General features: G+C 37.5%; 1 protein-coding gene across 1 annotated transcript in view; it reads right to left on the bottom strand.

Annotated features, from left to right (window-relative positions):
• Nucleotides 1-19485, bottom strand: part of LOC136676876 (major facilitator superfamily domain-containing protein 3-like) — a 46031-nt gene that overhangs the window by 3375 nt on the left and 23171 nt on the right. The window contains exons 3-5 of the mRNA XM_066654146.1: nucleotides 17619-17766; nucleotides 10561-10661; nucleotides 3169-3278 (exon numbers count right to left, since the gene is read on the bottom strand). Of these exons, the coding sequence (XP_066510243.1) occupies nucleotides 3169-3278; nucleotides 10561-10661; nucleotides 17619-17766 (359 nt within the window). The remainder of the gene's footprint in view (nucleotides 1-3168; nucleotides 3279-10560; nucleotides 10662-17618; nucleotides 17767-19485) is intronic.

Genomic DNA, 19485 nt, shown 5'->3' with positions numbered 1-19485 from the left:
TACTGGCAAACAATTATGTTGTGTTACAGCATGCAACTAAAGCATGTGTTGTAAGGATAAATAATGTTCAATGGCTTTTCTAGAATGCGTTTTTAGAAAGTTTAGAAAGACTTTTTTGTTTGGGTAAAACAATTTGTGGGTGGGTAAAAACACTGCCGTTATTAGTTACTCGATGGCAGCTGATGCATTAGGATAACACCTCCACCTAATCCTCCAGGACCTGTAACTAACATACATTTTATCATTATATTTTCAGATTGCACCACTGAGAAAAAACAGTGTTAATCTGTAGTAAGTGGGAGCATGTCTAGCACATACATTGGTACACAAAGTAGCAGCCAGAACAAGCATCCAAAGATTTAAGAAAGGGAAAACTGCCACCCATATTAAGAGAAGTGCTTTCAGTTAGAACCGCGTTCTCATATGAAGGCCTGAGTACGGGCTTGATGGCTGAAACACTAACCAGCACTCTTGCATTTAAAGGCCCTGCTGAAGACGAGAGAGCCATGGCTTCTCTCGCTCACACAGCCCTGCCACTGGAGTTAAGTGAAGCACTTTTATTCCTGCAGACTTGTTTAAGGTGTTCCGTTTCTCTCTCCAGGGCTTTTCACAAGCACTCACAGTATCAGCTTACCGTCACCCAATACTACCTTAAGAACACAAATGAACGGACGGCTGAACAAACACACACACATATGCATACTCATCACACACACAGGGTACAGTATGAACAGTATGTCATTAGGCCATTGTCAGTTCAACTTGACAGTTCCCAACTATTTTCATTTTCACTCAATAAATTTGTGTTTTTCTGTGTTATTTGGTCAGGTATGAATATGAAAAACAGCATTTGTGTGTATTCTTACTCAACGTTGCCTTAAGACTGTTGGTCTCCTACAAAATCATTTACCTGTAAACCAAAGGGTCAATAGTGGTCTGTTTAAGGTGGATAGACATTTTGTTCATACTGAAGGTACACACGGTTTTATTTTGTTATTTATTTATTTATTTTTTGGTCAAATCAGATTTTTAGAAAAAAGTATTCACAGTGCGAACGAGAAAATCCAAATCATTAGGTCAAACTGTAGTCGTTTTGTGTATAGTCAGTTAGATGTCATAGTAACAATGCAGGCAGGACTACAGTGAAGGCAGGAAGTCGTTCTACTCCTAAATGACAAATACTGAGTTAACACTGAGTTGCATTGAGATCAGATCCAAATTAGATTTGAAACCACCTACTATTGATGCTGAAAAAAAGTCCCTCTTCAAAAATAGAATTTGAGTCCTATTAACAAGGTCTTGAAAGCTCAAATATGCCTTTTTTAAATACAGGAATTATGTCAATATGTACAGCATACAAAAATACAGAGAGGTGCATCTTCTATTAGTTCAGAAAATACAAAATAAGGTTTATAATATATATATAGAACTCTATTAAGCTTGTGTAACTTCTTTATTTTTCTGATAAGCAGAAAACCACATGGGCTGGAATAGGAGAATAAAGATTCTGTACAGAAAGTTGATTATGATTATTATTCATTAAAATTAGTTTTTTTTTTTTTAAGATGACTGATGAGAATTGATGAGGCATGTGTGAAATGAAGGTAGCTTTATCCCTCTTGATGTGTTGATATAAAAGGCAAGAGGAGGCTCAGAGCTGACAGTGCGGAGCCGGTGAGTGACACTTGAATGGGCGTCACGCTTGCTCTGAAGTTGTTCCTGCTTGTGACAGGCAGGTGAGTGCGAGCGGGACGAGGGCTGACAGCCCCGCGTCTGGATTCAAACAAAACTGAGTCCCAAAATCGCTCGCACTTCAAGCCCAACGCCGAACTAACATGGGGTAATGCCCGCTGTAAACTCACACATCATTCTGATCAGACAGGTCGGGGTATTTGTTACTTTTCTGACTCATCGTTTAATATGGAACAGGGTGACAAACAGCTATTTTGGCTTCTCTCACCGGGAGATCTGATCTAATCTGAGAGCAGGTAAAGCAGGAGGGAAGAGAGAGGGTTTTCATCTTATCCACCCTGAGCGAGCATGGAGGGCTTTAAAACTGATCAAGGATCAGGGAACAAGGTGGCGCATAAGACATCTGTAATAGTGGAAGATAATAAAACTGGCCTAGGATCAGGGAAAAATTATCTAGAAACAGCGAAAGAGTTGGAGTAAGATACCTTAAAAAGTATGGAAGGTTAGAAAACTGGTCTAAGATCAGAGAACAAGATCTAGGAACAGGGAAAGACCTGCAGCAGCTTATAAAAGTGGAAGGCTTGAAAAATAATCCAGGACCAGATAATGGGTACTCTATAATATTTTGATGAGCAGAATTGAAAGAGATGTTGAATGGTCTAAGAGCAAGTAAACACCAGTAAAAATCAGAAAGTCAAGATTTTGGGGAGCCTAATGCACATTTGATGAATGTAGAAGACTTTTAATTTGGGCTAGGATAAGGGTAAATGGAGGTTTATAGTACCTTGATGAGTGTAGAGGAAATGGAAAGTCATAAAAAAAAACATTGGCCACAATTTCCAAAAATCTCAATAATTTCTGTCATAGACATATTTAATAGCTAGAATTCCAAATATAAACATGACACACTACAGAATGAAGAGACATGAGCTTAATTGTCTAAAATCATGGGTGCAGAGTCCTTAAAGTGGAACTCTGATTAAAAATAGAACCTGACTGATGCTTAATTTAGACCAGAAGGTGGAAATTAACAGACTTTATATATCACACCTTCCACCCCAAAAAAGTACTAAGGATAGGCCTCATTTATGCACTTCCCAAAACTCATGGCACCAAAAGTGGAATCCCAAAGCATGGTGTCACCTAAACATCTAGGATTTATATCTGCCACCATTATTCTGTTCATTCCCTATATGTTATTCGGATGAGGGATATATTGACTTATTCAAGTTTCATTATAAAGCTGTTGCACTTCAATCAATATAAAGTAGACTAAAAGATTAAAGACTTAAGGACTCAAGTTAGTGTCTTTCTTATTTAATGAGTTCTGGGATAAAAACTCTGCATGTGTGTCCTGGTATAAACAATCTCTTCTGTATGTCATTAACTGCTCTAAAATCCTGTAACAAGGTGTTATATGCATTTTTATTGACTCTGGAGAGGTTTTAAAGCCTGGTCCAGGATCAGTTGTTGTACCTGTATGCTCTCCTCAGCTCTCTGTGTGCAGTTCATCATGGAGGTAAAGGTAAGTGTGGTGATAAGGCCTGCTATGAAATGCTGCATGCTGAGACTTAACACCGACATCCCTAAAAGAGAGGAAACACACAGACACACAAATGCAGACAGACACACACACACAGCCCAAATGGAGACAGAATCAGACTCAACACTGCTTAATCTGAAATAGGCAGCGCATGACACTAACTCAAAACAAAATAAAACCCCATTTCAGGAAATGTTGAGACTTTTTTTTTTTAATGGAAAAAATTTTTTTTCTTAACTTTATTGAACATTAACTAAAAAAAAGAAAAGGAATTAAACATTTCCATTTTTTTCATTGACAAAATTGTATTTTATAAATATATCCAAAAGAATTTGATGCCACAATAAAAAAAAATAAATGCAAAGAGTTTACAGACTATTCAAGTTACATCACACATAAATCAAGTGAATTGGTAACAGGTGAATGCATCATTGTTGGCTATAAAAGAAATGTGTTGGTATTTTGGTCTTTCATTAAATATCAGTGTAAGAAAGCACTGCTGGATGACCTTCAAGCTCTCAGATGGCACTGCCTGAGAAATCGTCTACTATAGCTACTTTTTTCAAGCTACTATAATAAAAATATAGCCACATGGGCTCGGGAGTACTTTGGGAAATAGTTGTCCATTAACCCAGTCCACTGCTGCCTCAAGAAATGCTATCTGAAACACTATTAAGAGAATGATGTACATCAAAAGCCATAAGCTGAGTTCTCTGGGCTCAAGCTCATATAAGATCGTGCGGAAGTAGAAATATGTACTGTGGTCCAATGAGTCCCTCTTTAAGCTTACTTTCAGGTTAAACGTTGAGTTCTCTATGCCAAAAACCATCTCTGTGACCATCCAGACTGTTATCCGCGATAGGTTAAAAAGCCAGCTTCTGTCATGGTATAGAGTTGCATCATTATCCTCATTAAACATGAGTTATGTGTGAAGGTACTACTGACGACAAGGAGGCATATATTGGGATGTTAGGGAGACATATGATGCCACCAAGGTGCCAGGCCTCACTGTGCATTGCTGATGTCCAAAGAAGCAAATGAATAGAACGAAAAAAAAAACTTTCATAATTTTCAACGGAAGAAGAAGATTTTATTCCAAGAAATTCTGGAGCATTTCTATTGGTTCATTCATCATGAAATTTAATGTAAATCCACAATGTAAAGACAGCGGCTGGATAGTAAATTATAAGTCGACAAAAATGGAGATACATGTTTGTTTGGACACCGATGCTATGCTTAATAGGCTAAACTGACCTGCCTGCAGTCCAAATTGTTATTCTACTGAGAAAGTATAGTTCATTATGTAGCTGGGTATCATAAAAAATGACCACTAATTGTTGAGCAGTTAAAATCATGTGTCAAGGAAGATTGGTCAAAAATTCCTCTTGTAAAACCGCAACAACATACAAACCGGATTCCAAAAAGTTGGGACACTAAACAAATTGTGAATAAAAACTGAATGCAATGATGTGGAGATGGCAAATGTCAATATTTTATTCGTAATAGAACATAGGTGACAGATCAAAAGTTTAATCTGAGTAAAAGTAACATTTTAAAGGAAAAATATGTTGATTCAAAATTCCACAGTGTCAACAAATCCCCAAAAAGTTGGGACAAGTAGCAATAAGTGGCTGGAAAAAGGAAATTGAGCATATAACGAACAGCTGGAAGACCAATTAACACTAATTAGGTCAATTGACAACATGATTGGGTATAAAAAGAGCTTCTCAGAGTGTCAGTGTCTCTCTGAAGCCAAGATGGTAAGAGGATCACCAATTCCACCATTGTTGAGCAGAAAGATGCAGCGATACCAGAATGGTGTTACCCAGCGTAAAATAGCAAAGACTTTTAAGTTATCATCATCAACCGTGCATAACATCATCAAAAGATTCAGAGAATCTGGAACAATTGCTGTGCATAAGGGTCAAGGCCGTAAAACTCTACTGGATGCTCGTGATCTCCGGGCCCTTAAACGTCACTGCACCTCAAACAGGAATGCCACTGTTAAGGAAATAACAGAATGGGCTCAGGACTACTTCCAGAAAGCATTATCAGTGAACACAATCCACCGTGCCATCCGCCGTTGCCAGCTGAAACTCTACAGTGCAAAGAGGAAGCCATTTCTAAGCAAGCTCCACAAGCTCAGACGTTTGCACTGAGCCAGGGGTCTTTTAAAATGGAGTGTGGCAAAATGGAAGACTGTTCTGTGGTCAGATGAGTCACGATTTGAAGTTCTTTATGGAACACTGGGACGCCATGTCATCCAGACCAGAGAGGACAAGGGTAACCCAAGTTGTTATCAACGCTCCGTTCAGAAGCTTGCATCACTGATGGTATGGGGTTGCATGAGTGCTTGTGGCATGGGCAGCTTGCATGTCTGGAAAGGCACCATTAATGCAGAGAACTATGTTCAGGTTCTAGAACAACATATGCTCCCATCTAGACGCCATCTCTTTCAGGGAAGGCCCTGCATTTTTCAACAAGATAATGCCAGACCACATTCTGCAGCAATCACAACATCATGGCTACGTAGGAGAAGGATCCGGGTACTGAAATGGCAGCCTGCAGTCCAGATCTTTCACCTGTAGAGAACATTTGGCGCATCCTAAAGAGGAAGGTGCGACAAAGAAGGCCCAAGACGATTGAACAGTTAGAGGCCTGTATTAGACATGAATGGGAGAGCATTCCTATTTCTAAACTTGAGAAACTGGTCTCCTCTGTCCCCAGACGTCTGTTGAGTGTTGTAAGAAGAAGGGGGGATGCCACACAGTGATAAAAAATGGCCTTGTCCCAACTTTTGGGGATTTGTTGACGCCATGAAATTTTGAATCAACATATTTTTCCTTTAAAATGTTACATTTACTCAGATTAAACTTTTGATCTGTCATCTTTGTTCTATTACGAATAAAATATTGACATTTGCCATCTTCACATCATTGCATTCAGTTTTTATTCACAATTTGTTTAGTGTCCCAACTTTTTTGGAATCCGGTTTGTACATCAAAGTATAGTTAAATTGATCAGTGAAACCATCAGAAATATTTACTTTGTTATTTTGTTTCAAGAAATTAACAAATATCAGATTCTTAATTTTACTGCTTATATCTCAGCTTATGAAGAATTACGATTTGAACATAAATAAATACGGTCTCCAGCATATGTGAATACAGTGGGTGTTCTTCACTGGCCAAAATATTAATGCCATGTCTGAGAAGGCTCACAGACACACATACGCACAAACTCGTTGCACAGTAGGACAGCACTACATATCAATACGTTCAACCCCATCACACCTGGGGGATGCCTCACAATCTCTTTTTCAAACCACAAAACACAGATTCTAACTCTAGGCTATCTAAGCTAAGCTATCATACCTCAAAAACATTGAACACACCAATATTCATGTGACTATCATAACACCACATACAGTGAATGTCAATGCATCATCAGACACAACTTCCTCTGAAAAACTGAGCTCAAATACCATGTGCATATTCTGTTTAGCCATATTTCATGCATTACGTTCATTTAACTTGCTATTTAAACATAATCAGGACAGTTGCATAACTGATTTTACAGTTACACAGATATACTCTTCAGAATGTATATTATCTGTTGAATGTCATGTGAATTAAACAGGTCTTGTATATTAACTGGGTCTAATATATTTGGTACCTGATTCATTAACAACGCCGGGCTCAGACCTGATAGGGCACCAATTAGCATTTTGCCAGGTCAAAACATGTTTACTAAGCAGTATGGCCCACACAGTTGGACCAAGGAGACATAACTGGTTCACAATAAGAGAAATGAGCAGGAGACACAGATGCAAATTTAAATTTAACAATTTTTTTTAATATTCCTTCAAACTGCTTGGCTTCTCTTATTATCTCAATCTAGCCTCAGACGTGTCATGGCAGTTAAAAACAAATTCTGGGAAGGATTTGCACATTCTGGACCTGAATCCCCTACCTATGAAGAGAGCAAAGCAAGCAAACGTCACACTCGAACTTCAATTGGCCCTTAAATTACGGTCTGAACTTGAATGCATTCCAAGAATTTTATGTCTGACTATGTCCCCAGTGAGAGCTGGGGCTATGAGAAATTGAACATGAAATCAGAACATGACCCAAACCCAACACATACTTGTGCTGTTGGGTCCTGTCAAACCAGTTTGTGAATGTTTGCCATTCAGTGGTTTGGGCAAGCTGACTCTACTCTCAAACAAGAACAAACAGAGTTGCATGATTTTGCACCCCTTAAAAGCAGTTTTATCACTTTGGACAGTTATTGTAACTCTTTTGTGATTGCCCAGGATTCAGGCTTTTCTCACAAATGTAAGAACGCAAATTATTACAGAGTGGAAGGACACTGGTGGCCTCTTTAATTCATCCAGCCAGAGGAACGAGACAATGTTGGGAAGCCTCTGGACTTCACTCCGATCAACTCTGCCTAACAAGACTTCTCCATTACTTATCCTGGAACCACAGGCACACAAATCATACACGCTCATACAATATTGAAAAATATTTTCAGCTGAATTTTTTTTTTTTCCATAATAGTGGAGAGAGGTGGAGAAGGGGTGCAGAGTGAAGCTTTGTTCTGTTTTGGGGGAAGAGAGAGTAAAAAGAAAGAAAATTCATCAAACACACTTACTGATTTTAAAAAAAAAAAAAAAAAAAAAAAAAAAAAAAAAAATAAAAAAAAAACCCCACCCAGACTAAAAAGCCACGACTTCAGGGGGGAAAAAAATAAAAATAAAAAACCCAAACGTGTGGCTGCTAAAACCCCAAGCTTTCCTCTGCATTTTCTCTTTTTATTTTCATTAAATAAACATCCAAAAAAGCCATGGTGGAGGAGAGTGTCGGGAGTTGAGAGCGGGGGGGTTATTCATTTATCAAAGAGAACAGCGAGAATACTCAACGAAAACACGGTTCACTTCCAGACGTAAGCGACAGAAATCTCCATTACCAAGCAAAGCTGGGAAGCAGAAACAATGTTTGACACAACTTCAGCATGATCTTCTTCATAAGACTTCTGCAGAAATGCTGTCTCCCTGAGATTTAGAATGTAAAGACCTGGGGTTGAAAGGTAGCAGCATTCAATTCTATGAAATTTAAATGTAAAGAAGCATATATCATAATGTATCAACTGGGAATGTGCAAAAAAAAATACCCTTGTTACTAAATTAAATTAAATTATTCTTTTGGTCATGACTCTATTAGTTTATCTACAAATGGCAGAGAGATCACTAATGTATTGAGGGGCAGGGGTTAAAGAAAAATCAGAACCCAAACAAAATGAATCCACAGCATATTGCACTTTTCCCCAAGATTGACTTTAATAATATTTCAGATTAAACCAAAGCTAGTGTTAAGAATTTTCTTTTTTTTTAAACAAAAAAAAAATTTGCTAAATGCAAATGTTGTCATTGTTAAAGCACCCAGCTGAGCCAATCAGATGACATTTCTTGAGCCTTCTTCTAGGGAAACAAAAAAAGTTATAAAGTCATCGGCTTGTCAGCCAGACTAGAACTTAACAAATACAATCTTTAAAAAAAAAAAATCATCTTTATATAGCTTAGCTCTTGGTTTTTGTTTGCTTTCAGGCAGGCTCAGCAGCTTCCAGCTCACTGAAGTCTTTTATTGAGCTTCCTTCTACATTCAGATTTTTGTGGAGGCCACTGTCTCAGTCTTTCCATTTTTTTTTATGTATTTTAAAATAAAAACCATTCAGTGCTACCAACAATTTGTGTGTGTATATATATATATATATATATATAGGGTCAGCTTTTTGTCGGTTAATTAACTTTTAGCAAGCAGTTAACTAGCTATTAACAAAGAATTAACCACTACTTATTCAATAGTAAAATATCAGTTGTGAGCACTTACAAATGTGTAAAATACAATACATTTACTTAATGTATTTTTAAAATACATATTTCTCTGCAACCTGTTTTTGCAAGCAATCCAAGGGTCATGATCCAAGGTTTGAACAACCATGCATTAACTTTCACTAACTAAAGCTGTATTTTCACTGTATGGTATTGGCTGGGCCCAACTCGCCTTTTCCTTGGTCCCTTTTCTACTACTACAGTTCCCACGCGAAACGTAGCCAATGACATTGTAAAACACAGACTAACATAACTGTGGACTTTGAAAACACAGTTTGTAGTGCTAGGCACTGTTTAGTCGCTTTGAACCCAGCGAAAGAAGGGTTCAAAAAAGGTACTGGCTCTCAGGGACCACATACCAGATTTGCCTAGTGGAAAAGCAAAATAAATAAATAAAAATAATAATATAAAAAATAATAATAATAATAAAAATAAAAATAAACCCAGATGAGCCAAGTTGAGTAGGTTCCATGCAATGGAAAAGAACCATATAACTGGTATTGTACTAAAACCATATTTTGACAGAACAATTTTAATTTCATGCAAAAACATTGATTTGATTGGTTGCAAATTTTAACCCAGATTCAAAATACTCTGTGCGCGAGAATTAGGTATTGAGCTTATCTAACATGACCTACTTGTATAAACTAAACATGTTCAATAAGTGACATTGTATATACTGCATTTCTATTCATGAACAAATCAAATCAGTCAAGTACATAATAAACAGATGTGGTAAAAATAAAACATATTACCCCAAATTTCCATGTGAAACTATTCCTATCCCAAAAGACACTTTCATATTTTAGTATTTCCGAATGAAAAGAAATACTATTTTGAAGCAAATATGAAGAAATAAAATAAAAAACTGGAGATATATCAACACCAATCAGAAAACTGTCAGGGGAAAAAAAGACAAGAAAAGCTACTGATGGTGTGAGGCACCTATGGGACAGTAAATATGAGAATATGGACAATAGAGAGTTCAATAATGAGTGCAAGGCAAGGTTACAACTTCCAGAAACAGGTTAAGAGTTCACACAGAGGTTAGTAGTCACGAAGCTCATTACAAATCTTGGCAGGAATCTGAGGGGAACTGAGGGGAGACATGACCCTGTCCTTTCAATGACCTTGACACAGTTTGGCTTTTCTTGTGTGTGCGCACGTTAGAGATCTCCTGCTACATTTGTAACCCAAACTTAACCTGTACCCAATGAAACCATATGAATAGCAATATATAATCAAAGGCATAAGTGTTCAGTGGTTTGGTACTGAAGCTGAAAAAGTACTTTAAAAAAATAAAAATAATAACAAATCAAATGCATATTAATGGTAAATAAACTCTTCAGACTACAGTACAAATCAGACTTCTAGTGTGTGTGTGTGTGTGTGTGTGTGTGTGTGTGTGTGTGTGTGTGTGCACGTGTCTCACCTTTCATAAGAGGAGAGGGCTCCAATACTGTGAGCAAGGAGCACTGGAAAACCATGCTGACGGTCCGAATCACAAACACGCGTCTCATCAGCAAGCCAATGCTGAAATAACACACACAAAAATGAGAATCCATTACAGCCATTTGTGCTATCTTTTTGGTGACACAAGTTAATGATACACAATATATCTTATGTTAAAAATTGTTGTAATGCAGACTGCCTTATTCTGCAGCCAAACCTTTACTGTCCACGCAAAACCAGCTGTAAAATGGCTTTAAAATCAATACATGAGCGCATTTGTCAGAACTATTTTATTACAGAACTATGGAAATATTAGGAAACAGCAAACTAACAACAGCAAACACAAGACCTTGGCACTGGGGGTCACAGCAGCACAAACGGAGAATTTCTCCCTCTCTCACAAATACACACACACACACTTTTTCTTCAGACAGTCTAATTGATTCCCTGTTAGCAGTTTAAGAGCCTCCTAGTGAGCTTGCTTCGTGGCATAATCAATAACACGACAAGATCCACAGCCACTGGCTGATTAGACTGGGTCTAATTAGTGACCATCAGATGCCACACACATACACACACTATTATCTCTTAGTGCCAATCAGAGCACCCAGTGGACCTTGTCAATCATGCACCAATGTGTGCGTGCGCACACAAACACACACACACATATATATTCCCCAAGTCCCCTGGGGCACAGGAAGTGTGTGCATTTACAGGCAGTCTGAGACGACAAACTCTGATGTTAGTAGAATTCACAACTCAAATCTAGCAAATTGCTGTAGTTAATAACTGACCAGTTGACTGACCTCCTGTGAACCCCCATTTAATCTTTCTGGCCATTAAACGCAACCCTGATTCACACTGACACACTACCAGTCATACCTGATTGAAGGCATGTTTTTCATCATCTTATTCAAGTCCTATTCAGATGGGAATAGAATTACACGAGGAGGTGGTGTAATATAATTATTACCAGAGTGACCTTGTGACTTTAGTTGTGTCCGATTGAACCATGACAATGTTTGTCTTCATGCATTTGTGAAGATTGCAGTACCCTTTAGGTACAAAACAGCCCTCAGAAAACCTTAAGTTATACCAAGCACAGCACTCAAATCCAAAGGTGATCCAAAAGACACTGCAGTGTCACTCAAATTATTGTGTAGTTTAGTACACAGCCTGCAAGAGTCTTAGGAACATTATTATATCGGCACATGCATATTATAAACATCCTGTAATTGTCTTCATCAATTTCTGGCACACTTTATTGTGTAATTTGAGTAGCCAATCTCACCTCTGCAATATAAACAGATTTTATAACTCCCTGTGCACCCACGTTTAAGCTAAATTTTGCTGCTGATGTAAATTCTCGTTGCACTTGAACTAGGCTAACCAGACTAGCCCTTGTCTGACCCAAAAGGTCTAATTACAGCAGAAGCCAGAAGAAACTCTTTAAGGATCGAAGAAACTGAGGCGGCTCAGCAGAGGCTGTGCTTTGACAGGCAGTCCAATCAGATTTAGCTTTCCACATGTCCAATGTGTATCAGATACATTCCTTTAAGGGTTCAAAAAGAAAGAAAAAAATAAATAAATAGAATGCAGCCTGGAAGAGAAAGAAAGATGCAGCCAGGAGGAAATGTCTATATACTAAAATGTTCAGGATTGGGGAGAGGCACATAATGTAATTTTCCTGTCATTTGCTGGAACATATATAAACAGTCAGAACCTGCCCAGGTAACCAAGAATCTGGTTAATCTTTCAAGCAGCCAGTACAGAAAAACTGAAATAATTTCTTAGCAACAGGCATCTCATCAACAAAAAAATACTGAAATTTGATTGATACTCCCATCTGCTAACACTCAGGTATATGCTGTGTATTTCACTGCTGTAAACATTCAAAAAGGTTTCAAATAAGTGTTATGATAAACTTATTTTTTTCAATCCAGCAACTGCATTTGCCTCCAAACAATTCAGACAGAAAAAGAAAAATAGGAGAATAATTTAGAAAGGGTAACAGTAAGAAAAGATGGGTGAGAGAGTGAGCTAGAGCAAGAGAGACGGAACCTGAGAAACAGAAAAAAAAATTAGAAAGAAGGAGCCTGAGAATGAGCAAGAAAAAAAAAAGGAGCACCAAGAAAAAAACAGGGCCCTATGATTTCCGCAGTGAGGAAAACATGGACAGATTTACTGAACTAAGGGTTAAAACAAACTTCAGACAAGTGTACAGAATTTGAAAATTAATTGTGAGCCCGAGTCTCACTCCGTCCAAGTTGTTCTTTAAGGATCGGACATTTGTGAGCAGTAGGCTGGAAAGTCATAGCCTGGTTAGCTTTGTTAGCCTCACTCAGATAACCACGCACTTCCTAGCTTCTTTTTACATTAGTATGTCTGGTGTCTGAAGCAAAGCCACAGTCCGCAGCAGGCCTCTCATTTCAACAATGGCCAGTGTCTTTATAATGATAAAATTTGCACCCTGCACTTTTCTTAATTTATTTTTACAACTTTCATTTCAATACAAGTCGAAAAACAAAGGGTAAATAAATTAGTAAATAAAGAGTAAAAGAAAAAAAAAAAGAGAAAGTACCATGTTGGGTTATGACATAGCCTACAGGCTGGTGAGATATGAATCATAACAACAGTATTCAACTCATGTCTTCCTAATTAGCTTGCATGTTTCTTTTTTGTGCATACACAACTGAAGCAACATTTACTTATTTTCCAGTGAAAACAAGTGAAGACTAAGTAGAAGGTTTTCATTTTTAGGACATTTCTGAGATTACATACAAAATAATCCAGTTACAGTATAGAAGTGAGGGCAAGTCAATAAGCTGTTTGTCCTTCCCTGAGAACACTTCAGCACTAGAGAGAAGCCCTTACTAAAAATAAATAAATGCATACCCTTTTAAAATGTAAAAAAAGTAATGATAACAACCTAAAATAAATAAATAAATGACATAAAAATGGATATCTGCAAATCAGAGAGGCTGGTGCTCCCAGGATCACTGACTGTTTGCCCCAAGCCCATGTATGAGCACAGACCTCAAATCGCTGAATGTGCATGGGGTAACTTGAAAAGTTGAAAATGCTATTTCTAAGTAACTTTATAAAATGAAAGATACAATAAAAACAAAGGGCACAGTAAAGTCAGAACAATCTGAGTTCATATATATTTGCTGAGAGAGAGAGAGAGAGAGAGAGAGAACAAGAATGTGATAAACAAAGAGTGAGTGTAAGACATAGATGCAGCGATAGAAAGAGGCAGTGATTGTGATTTCAGTATCATGCACAGTAGGCTGATAAAACGAGTCACTCTCAAATTGCTGATGGCCATCTCTGTGTTTAAGAGAGGGTCAGGCTTTGGCCACTCAAGTGCTTCAGATGGGGGCCGGGATAAGTGTCCAAATTAGCTTTTAGCAGCTCTGGACGGACAACAGTTGAAACTTAATCTGTGGGAAGCAGGAGCCTGAATGAGCAAGTGTGTGAAACACACCTTCTCCCTCTATTCAGAGGAGGAGGGAGAGAGGAAGAGAGAAAGACAGAGATACAAATAACTTTACATTACTCCACACATCCTACTCTATACTTCTCCATACACTCTGACAGAAGTCACACTTCCTCCCCTTACATCAGCTTACGTTTTGCAGAGGTGACCATTTTCAAACAGAAAAGGAGGAGACCTTTAATATAAGGGGAAAAAAACACATTACAAACATCCAGCACTGGTCAAAAATGTGGACATATTTTATCTACTCTCAAGGCAATTGGTGGAAAAAAATTACATTTACAAACAATTATAGTTTTTTTTTCCCCTTTGCCCAAAATTAAGGTTTTACACTGTGTTAGAAGGCCAACGTATCTTTCAAGTACCGAAGCTTATTTCTGCTAATTTAAGGTACACAGACTGTGGACAGGAACATGTATAATCTCCACAGAAAAGTCTGCAGTTGCTTGAAAGTTTTAGGCCACAATGGCTAATGCCAAGCTTTGGCCAGAGCTTGGACTAGTGGAGCAAATAACTGTGTGTTTGGAGTGATATCTCACATAGAACACTGATTAATACTGAATGTATTTTCAATAGCTTTGGGATGAGTTGGAATGGTGTTTGTGATCCACAACTACTCATTGAAAATAATCCAACTTGATTTCACTAATGTTCAAATGGCTGAAGGCCATCCAATCCTCACAAAGATGTTCCAACAACTGCTGTAAAGCCTTTTCAGAAGAATAAAGCCATCAGTAAACAAGAACAAATCACCTGATGATTTTACAAATTCATGCAATCAAGGAGAATCTGAACAAAACAATGTTCTTCAAACTCACTCACACCTACTACTTTATAGAAAAAAAATCTTATATTTATTATTTGTAGTGTTGCATCGATACCCTATCACATACTCCCGTTTCCTTAGAAAGACAGATACATATGGACTTAAAACTTGATGTTATTTGCATAGATTCACAAAGAAAAAAACATGTTTTTGGGTCGTGGATAGGAAAACATCTACACACTGCAGCAGTTGCTGGAGATTAGTAGAATAGCACATAGTTGCGGCTACGTTCCCCCTGCGCGCCAGTGTTGCGTCATATAAGGTGGAACGAAATTTGAATTCAGTTGGAATAAAGGCTGTAACAGCGTGTTGTGTGGAGCACCATGTTCTCCTACAGGTAATACTTGTTATTTGAGGTCATATGTATCCAGCACTATGTAATATATTGTAGTTTTTCATAGTTTTATCTGTCCTTCGCTGTAGAGCTCCACTGCACCCGCCCGTGTTTACCTTCTGTGCTCTGTTCTCATTCGCTGTTGAAGGAACCGGTTCAGCCTTGAGTTGGTGGAGAGTTTACACTACACGCCTAAGTCTGAATTCAGGTTAAAAAAAAAATAAAAATAATAAAATCAAACGTTTGATATGCTGCGACTGGTCTGAAATGCGATTTCGAGGCAAAAATATTTAAAATCAGGCTAAAAGTCGTGTAGTGTAACCCCAGCTTAAGGCATACCAAAGAACACCGACTTCATTCAAGCAACCACAAAGAAGCACGCTAACACAGGTCAGCAGCAGTCCTTAGAAAATGCATTTCACACTTGTGACAAATATCCTCATAACATCGTAAAAGCTGTTCAGTCAGGCTAGACTATGTGTTCCTACTTGTACTTGTTACTGCATTGTGGAAATATTGATTTTTTTTCATGGCTCTAAATCTTTTTAAAAAAAATTTAAATGTGCAGTTAATAAAGAAGTAAATGTTGTTCATTCGGGTTTATTATATCTTATTAGTGATACAGAACACTGCTTTAAAAAAATAAAATCTGTAAGTATAGCAATATAAATATCTGGATTTATGGTATCGGTACTGGGTAATGGCAGATACTTGAAAATGAAATATTAGTATCAGTGTCGGAAGGGAAAAAGTGGTATCGGTGCATCCCTACTTATTTGTTTAATATTTTTTTTTTTTTGTATTTACTGTTATTATATATTACTTCATACAAGCACCATGCTTTCTGAGAAGGCATTAGTTTAAATATATATCATCATCTTTGGTGCCTAAGACTTCTGGACAGTATATTTTTTTTAATGGTCAGACTGTATTAAAAAAATAATGGTCAGATAAAAAAATAAAAAATAAAATATCATATTCTGCTTTTAATCAGAACTGCATTACATCACCTTTGTCAAGGGCCCCACCTATCATATGAGAGGGGGCAGGTGTGTGAGGGGGCTTACATAATCTAACATGAATGCTGTGTGAAGTGTGCAAAAAAAATCCTTTCTGCTTAGTGGCAAAATGCAAAGCGACCCACTCAGACAAGAGCAGTATAAGGCAAATGTGAACTTTAAGCTATGTAGTGAAAGACTTAATAGCAAAATATGCAGCAAAACTATTTTTTGAAGAAATGCAGAGGGAAGTAAACATCAGAATAGAAAATATTATTCATAAGTTAAACTTTAATGCCATAGTTTGATACAATATTTAATTATATGTTTATAGGTAGATACCTAATTAATCTATCTCTGTTGAAACGTTTGAGTCTTGTTTCCACTTGTTTCCATTTGTTTCAATGTCAGAACAACAATAGTGAACAATGAAAAGTTTGTTTCTGTGGCCTGGATTTAACATTTAGAATCTGGACCTAGTTTCTGTAAGCTTAATATTATATATATTATGAATAATAATTAATAATATGAATCATATTATATATACACATACATACATATTGAAACTTATCACTGAATTCAGGTGTTTCATTCAGTACTGTTGCCACAGGTGTATAAAATCAAGCACTTAAATATGCAGTCTGCCTTTACAAACATTTGTGAAAGAATGGGTCATTATAAGGTGCTCACAGATTTACCTAGGATGCTAGGTAACGTTGTTGAAAAAAACATTTGTGAATTTTTTTCCATCTTAGATATTCCAGAACCATCTGAGAGTAGTATTATAGAAAATTGAAAGTGTTTAGGAACCACAGCAACTCAGAAACTAAGTGACAGACCACGTAAAGTTAGACTGGGGTCAGAGAGTGCTATGATGCACAGTTTCAAAAGCTGCCAACAAACTGCTGACTCAGTAAATGCAGATGCCAATCCTCCTCTGGCATCAACAGCAGAATAAAAACTGGGACAGCATGGGTTTCCATGGCTGAGTAGCTGCATGCAAACCTTACTGGGACGAATTAGATAGGAGACTGCAAGCCGGGTCATCTCATCCAACATCAGAGTATGATCCTACAAATGCACTTCTGTATGAAAGAGCAAACGTTCCCACAAGACACATTCCAAACTTTTGTAGAAAACCTTGGCAGGAGAGTGGAAACTGTTATAGCTATAGATTTAGGATGGCATGTCATAAAAGCACCTATGAATTTAATTAATTATGATTTAAATATGTAATATGTATTTCATCTGGTATTATGAGTTGCAGAGTAACAAAAAAAATTAAGTAATACTCTGGAGATAAACTCCATGATAAGCCTTTGAGGAAACTATATGGTTTTCTTACCACAAAATTTGTAATAGGTAAGAAAAAGACAATTACCTGTAACGCGAGAGTAAGAATCCTCCAGCTGAAGAACCACAGATACTGAAAGCCATGGCCACAACACCATTCCACATGCCCAACTCTCGTGCAGTCATGTGATGGTCCAGAAGGAACATTGGGAACATGGTGATGGCTCCCTGTTCACCTGGACAAAAACAATCAACAAACAAATATACACAAATGCTTCACATAAGCAATTTTGCAACACCATTTATATTCTAGGTTAGGACTACTGGGCAGTCAGAATCTGTACTAAGTATCCGTTTAATGTTATCATCATATAGATATCACTTAATTACTCTCCTATGTAGAGTGCATAAACGTTTTTTTCTCTATAGCTTTTCAACAGAAATGTATTTTACATTTTAGAACAAAAAATGGACTGCAATGGAAACTGATGACATGCACCGGAAAGACCTTTTCCTGGCTCTATGAACAGCAGAACCCCTCACTGCTTTCAAACACACTGAAGATTTACTGAAATTTTCTTTCTTGTTATAAATTGCTGAGTTTTGTGTTTCTCTTCTTCTAGGACTCAACATTGCCTAACCTAGTTCAAGGGTTCTCTGGGATCTAAACTCTTGTACTGGTGAGGATTTAATCTATAAGTAGACAAATAAGAGCATCTGCTGTATGCTGTAAATGTGAAAATGCAAATGTAAATACATAATGAAATATTACATCCTTCTCAAAATCCTGCTCTTGCCACACATGCTACTTCCACTCAACTCTGAACTCCCTAATGCATTACTTGGTTCTATATTATTCAGTCATGACTACTATCATTCATTTTTTATTGTCAGCACTGTTATTTTAGTGGTTTAATATGTATAGCAGACCACCAAAATATTAAATTATTGTCCAGATAATTTGCAAATCTTTGCACCGGAAAGATTAAGCATGGGTTTACATGGCAGTGGACAAACTCCACAGCCACATTCATCACTGATGCTATTAATTAGATCGATGAAAACATTTTTTGGGGGAAACAAGGACTTTGTCACTTTAATTCAGACAGTTGAGGGGGGAAAAACAGATCAGTGAAAACATCTAGCCCCACTGTTCTTCACTGGTGTTGTTATGAGTGAGAAAAGAGCGCGAAAGAGACAGTGGGTTTAGGCTGCTGCCGTGTATTATTTAACGGAGCTGGCATTATTTATGGAGTCTGGCTTCCGTGTGACTGACAGCTTTGAGACTGACTGGTGAGGGGAGCGACGTGCAACAAAAAACAGAAAAGCAAATCAAAAAACAGAGAGAGAGAGAGAGAGAGATATTCGACAGACGCCAAATTTCCCGCCAGAACGCTGACAGCGCCACGTGAGTGCTTTGACTGCTTTTGCTTTCAACACACTCCTGTCTCTGTGGAACGACTGTGAGGTGGTGGCACTGAAACGTGTAAAAAGATCCGTTGATAAAAGCAAAAACACGAAACAAAGACGGGGGACGGGGGTATTTTTCACATTCAGCAAATCTGTCTCTCCCTTTTACTCCTTCATTTAGGTATGACAACTCAAGCAGTCGGCTTGTTGTGTTTTTTTTTCATATTTTGCTTCTTTATTAAAAAAAAGTCACATTGTCTTCACTTTTGGGCACAAACTTTAAACTTAGACAATAATAATATCTTCAAAACAAATCGATACTATTCCATGTACTTAAGTAAACTTTTGATGTATTTATACTATTTTGAGTGTCTTCTGTTACTCAGCATTATTTATGAGGAAAGAACTTTACTACACTGGCTCCATTCACTATAGCCTAGTACGATACCACACAATATTTTGAACTGGACATATTTTGAAAGGACACCAGCCTTATATATCCAAAGGTTTCTAGATAGCTCTGCTAGTTTAAGGTACACTTCACT

Source organism: Hoplias malabaricus, chromosome X2 (assembly GCF_029633855.1).
Source record: "Hoplias malabaricus isolate fHopMal1 chromosome X2, fHopMal1.hap1, whole genome shotgun sequence".
Lineage (NCBI taxonomy): Eukaryota > Metazoa > Chordata > Actinopteri > Characiformes > Erythrinidae > Hoplias > Hoplias malabaricus.
This window is presented reverse-complemented; position numbering and strand designations above follow the sequence as displayed.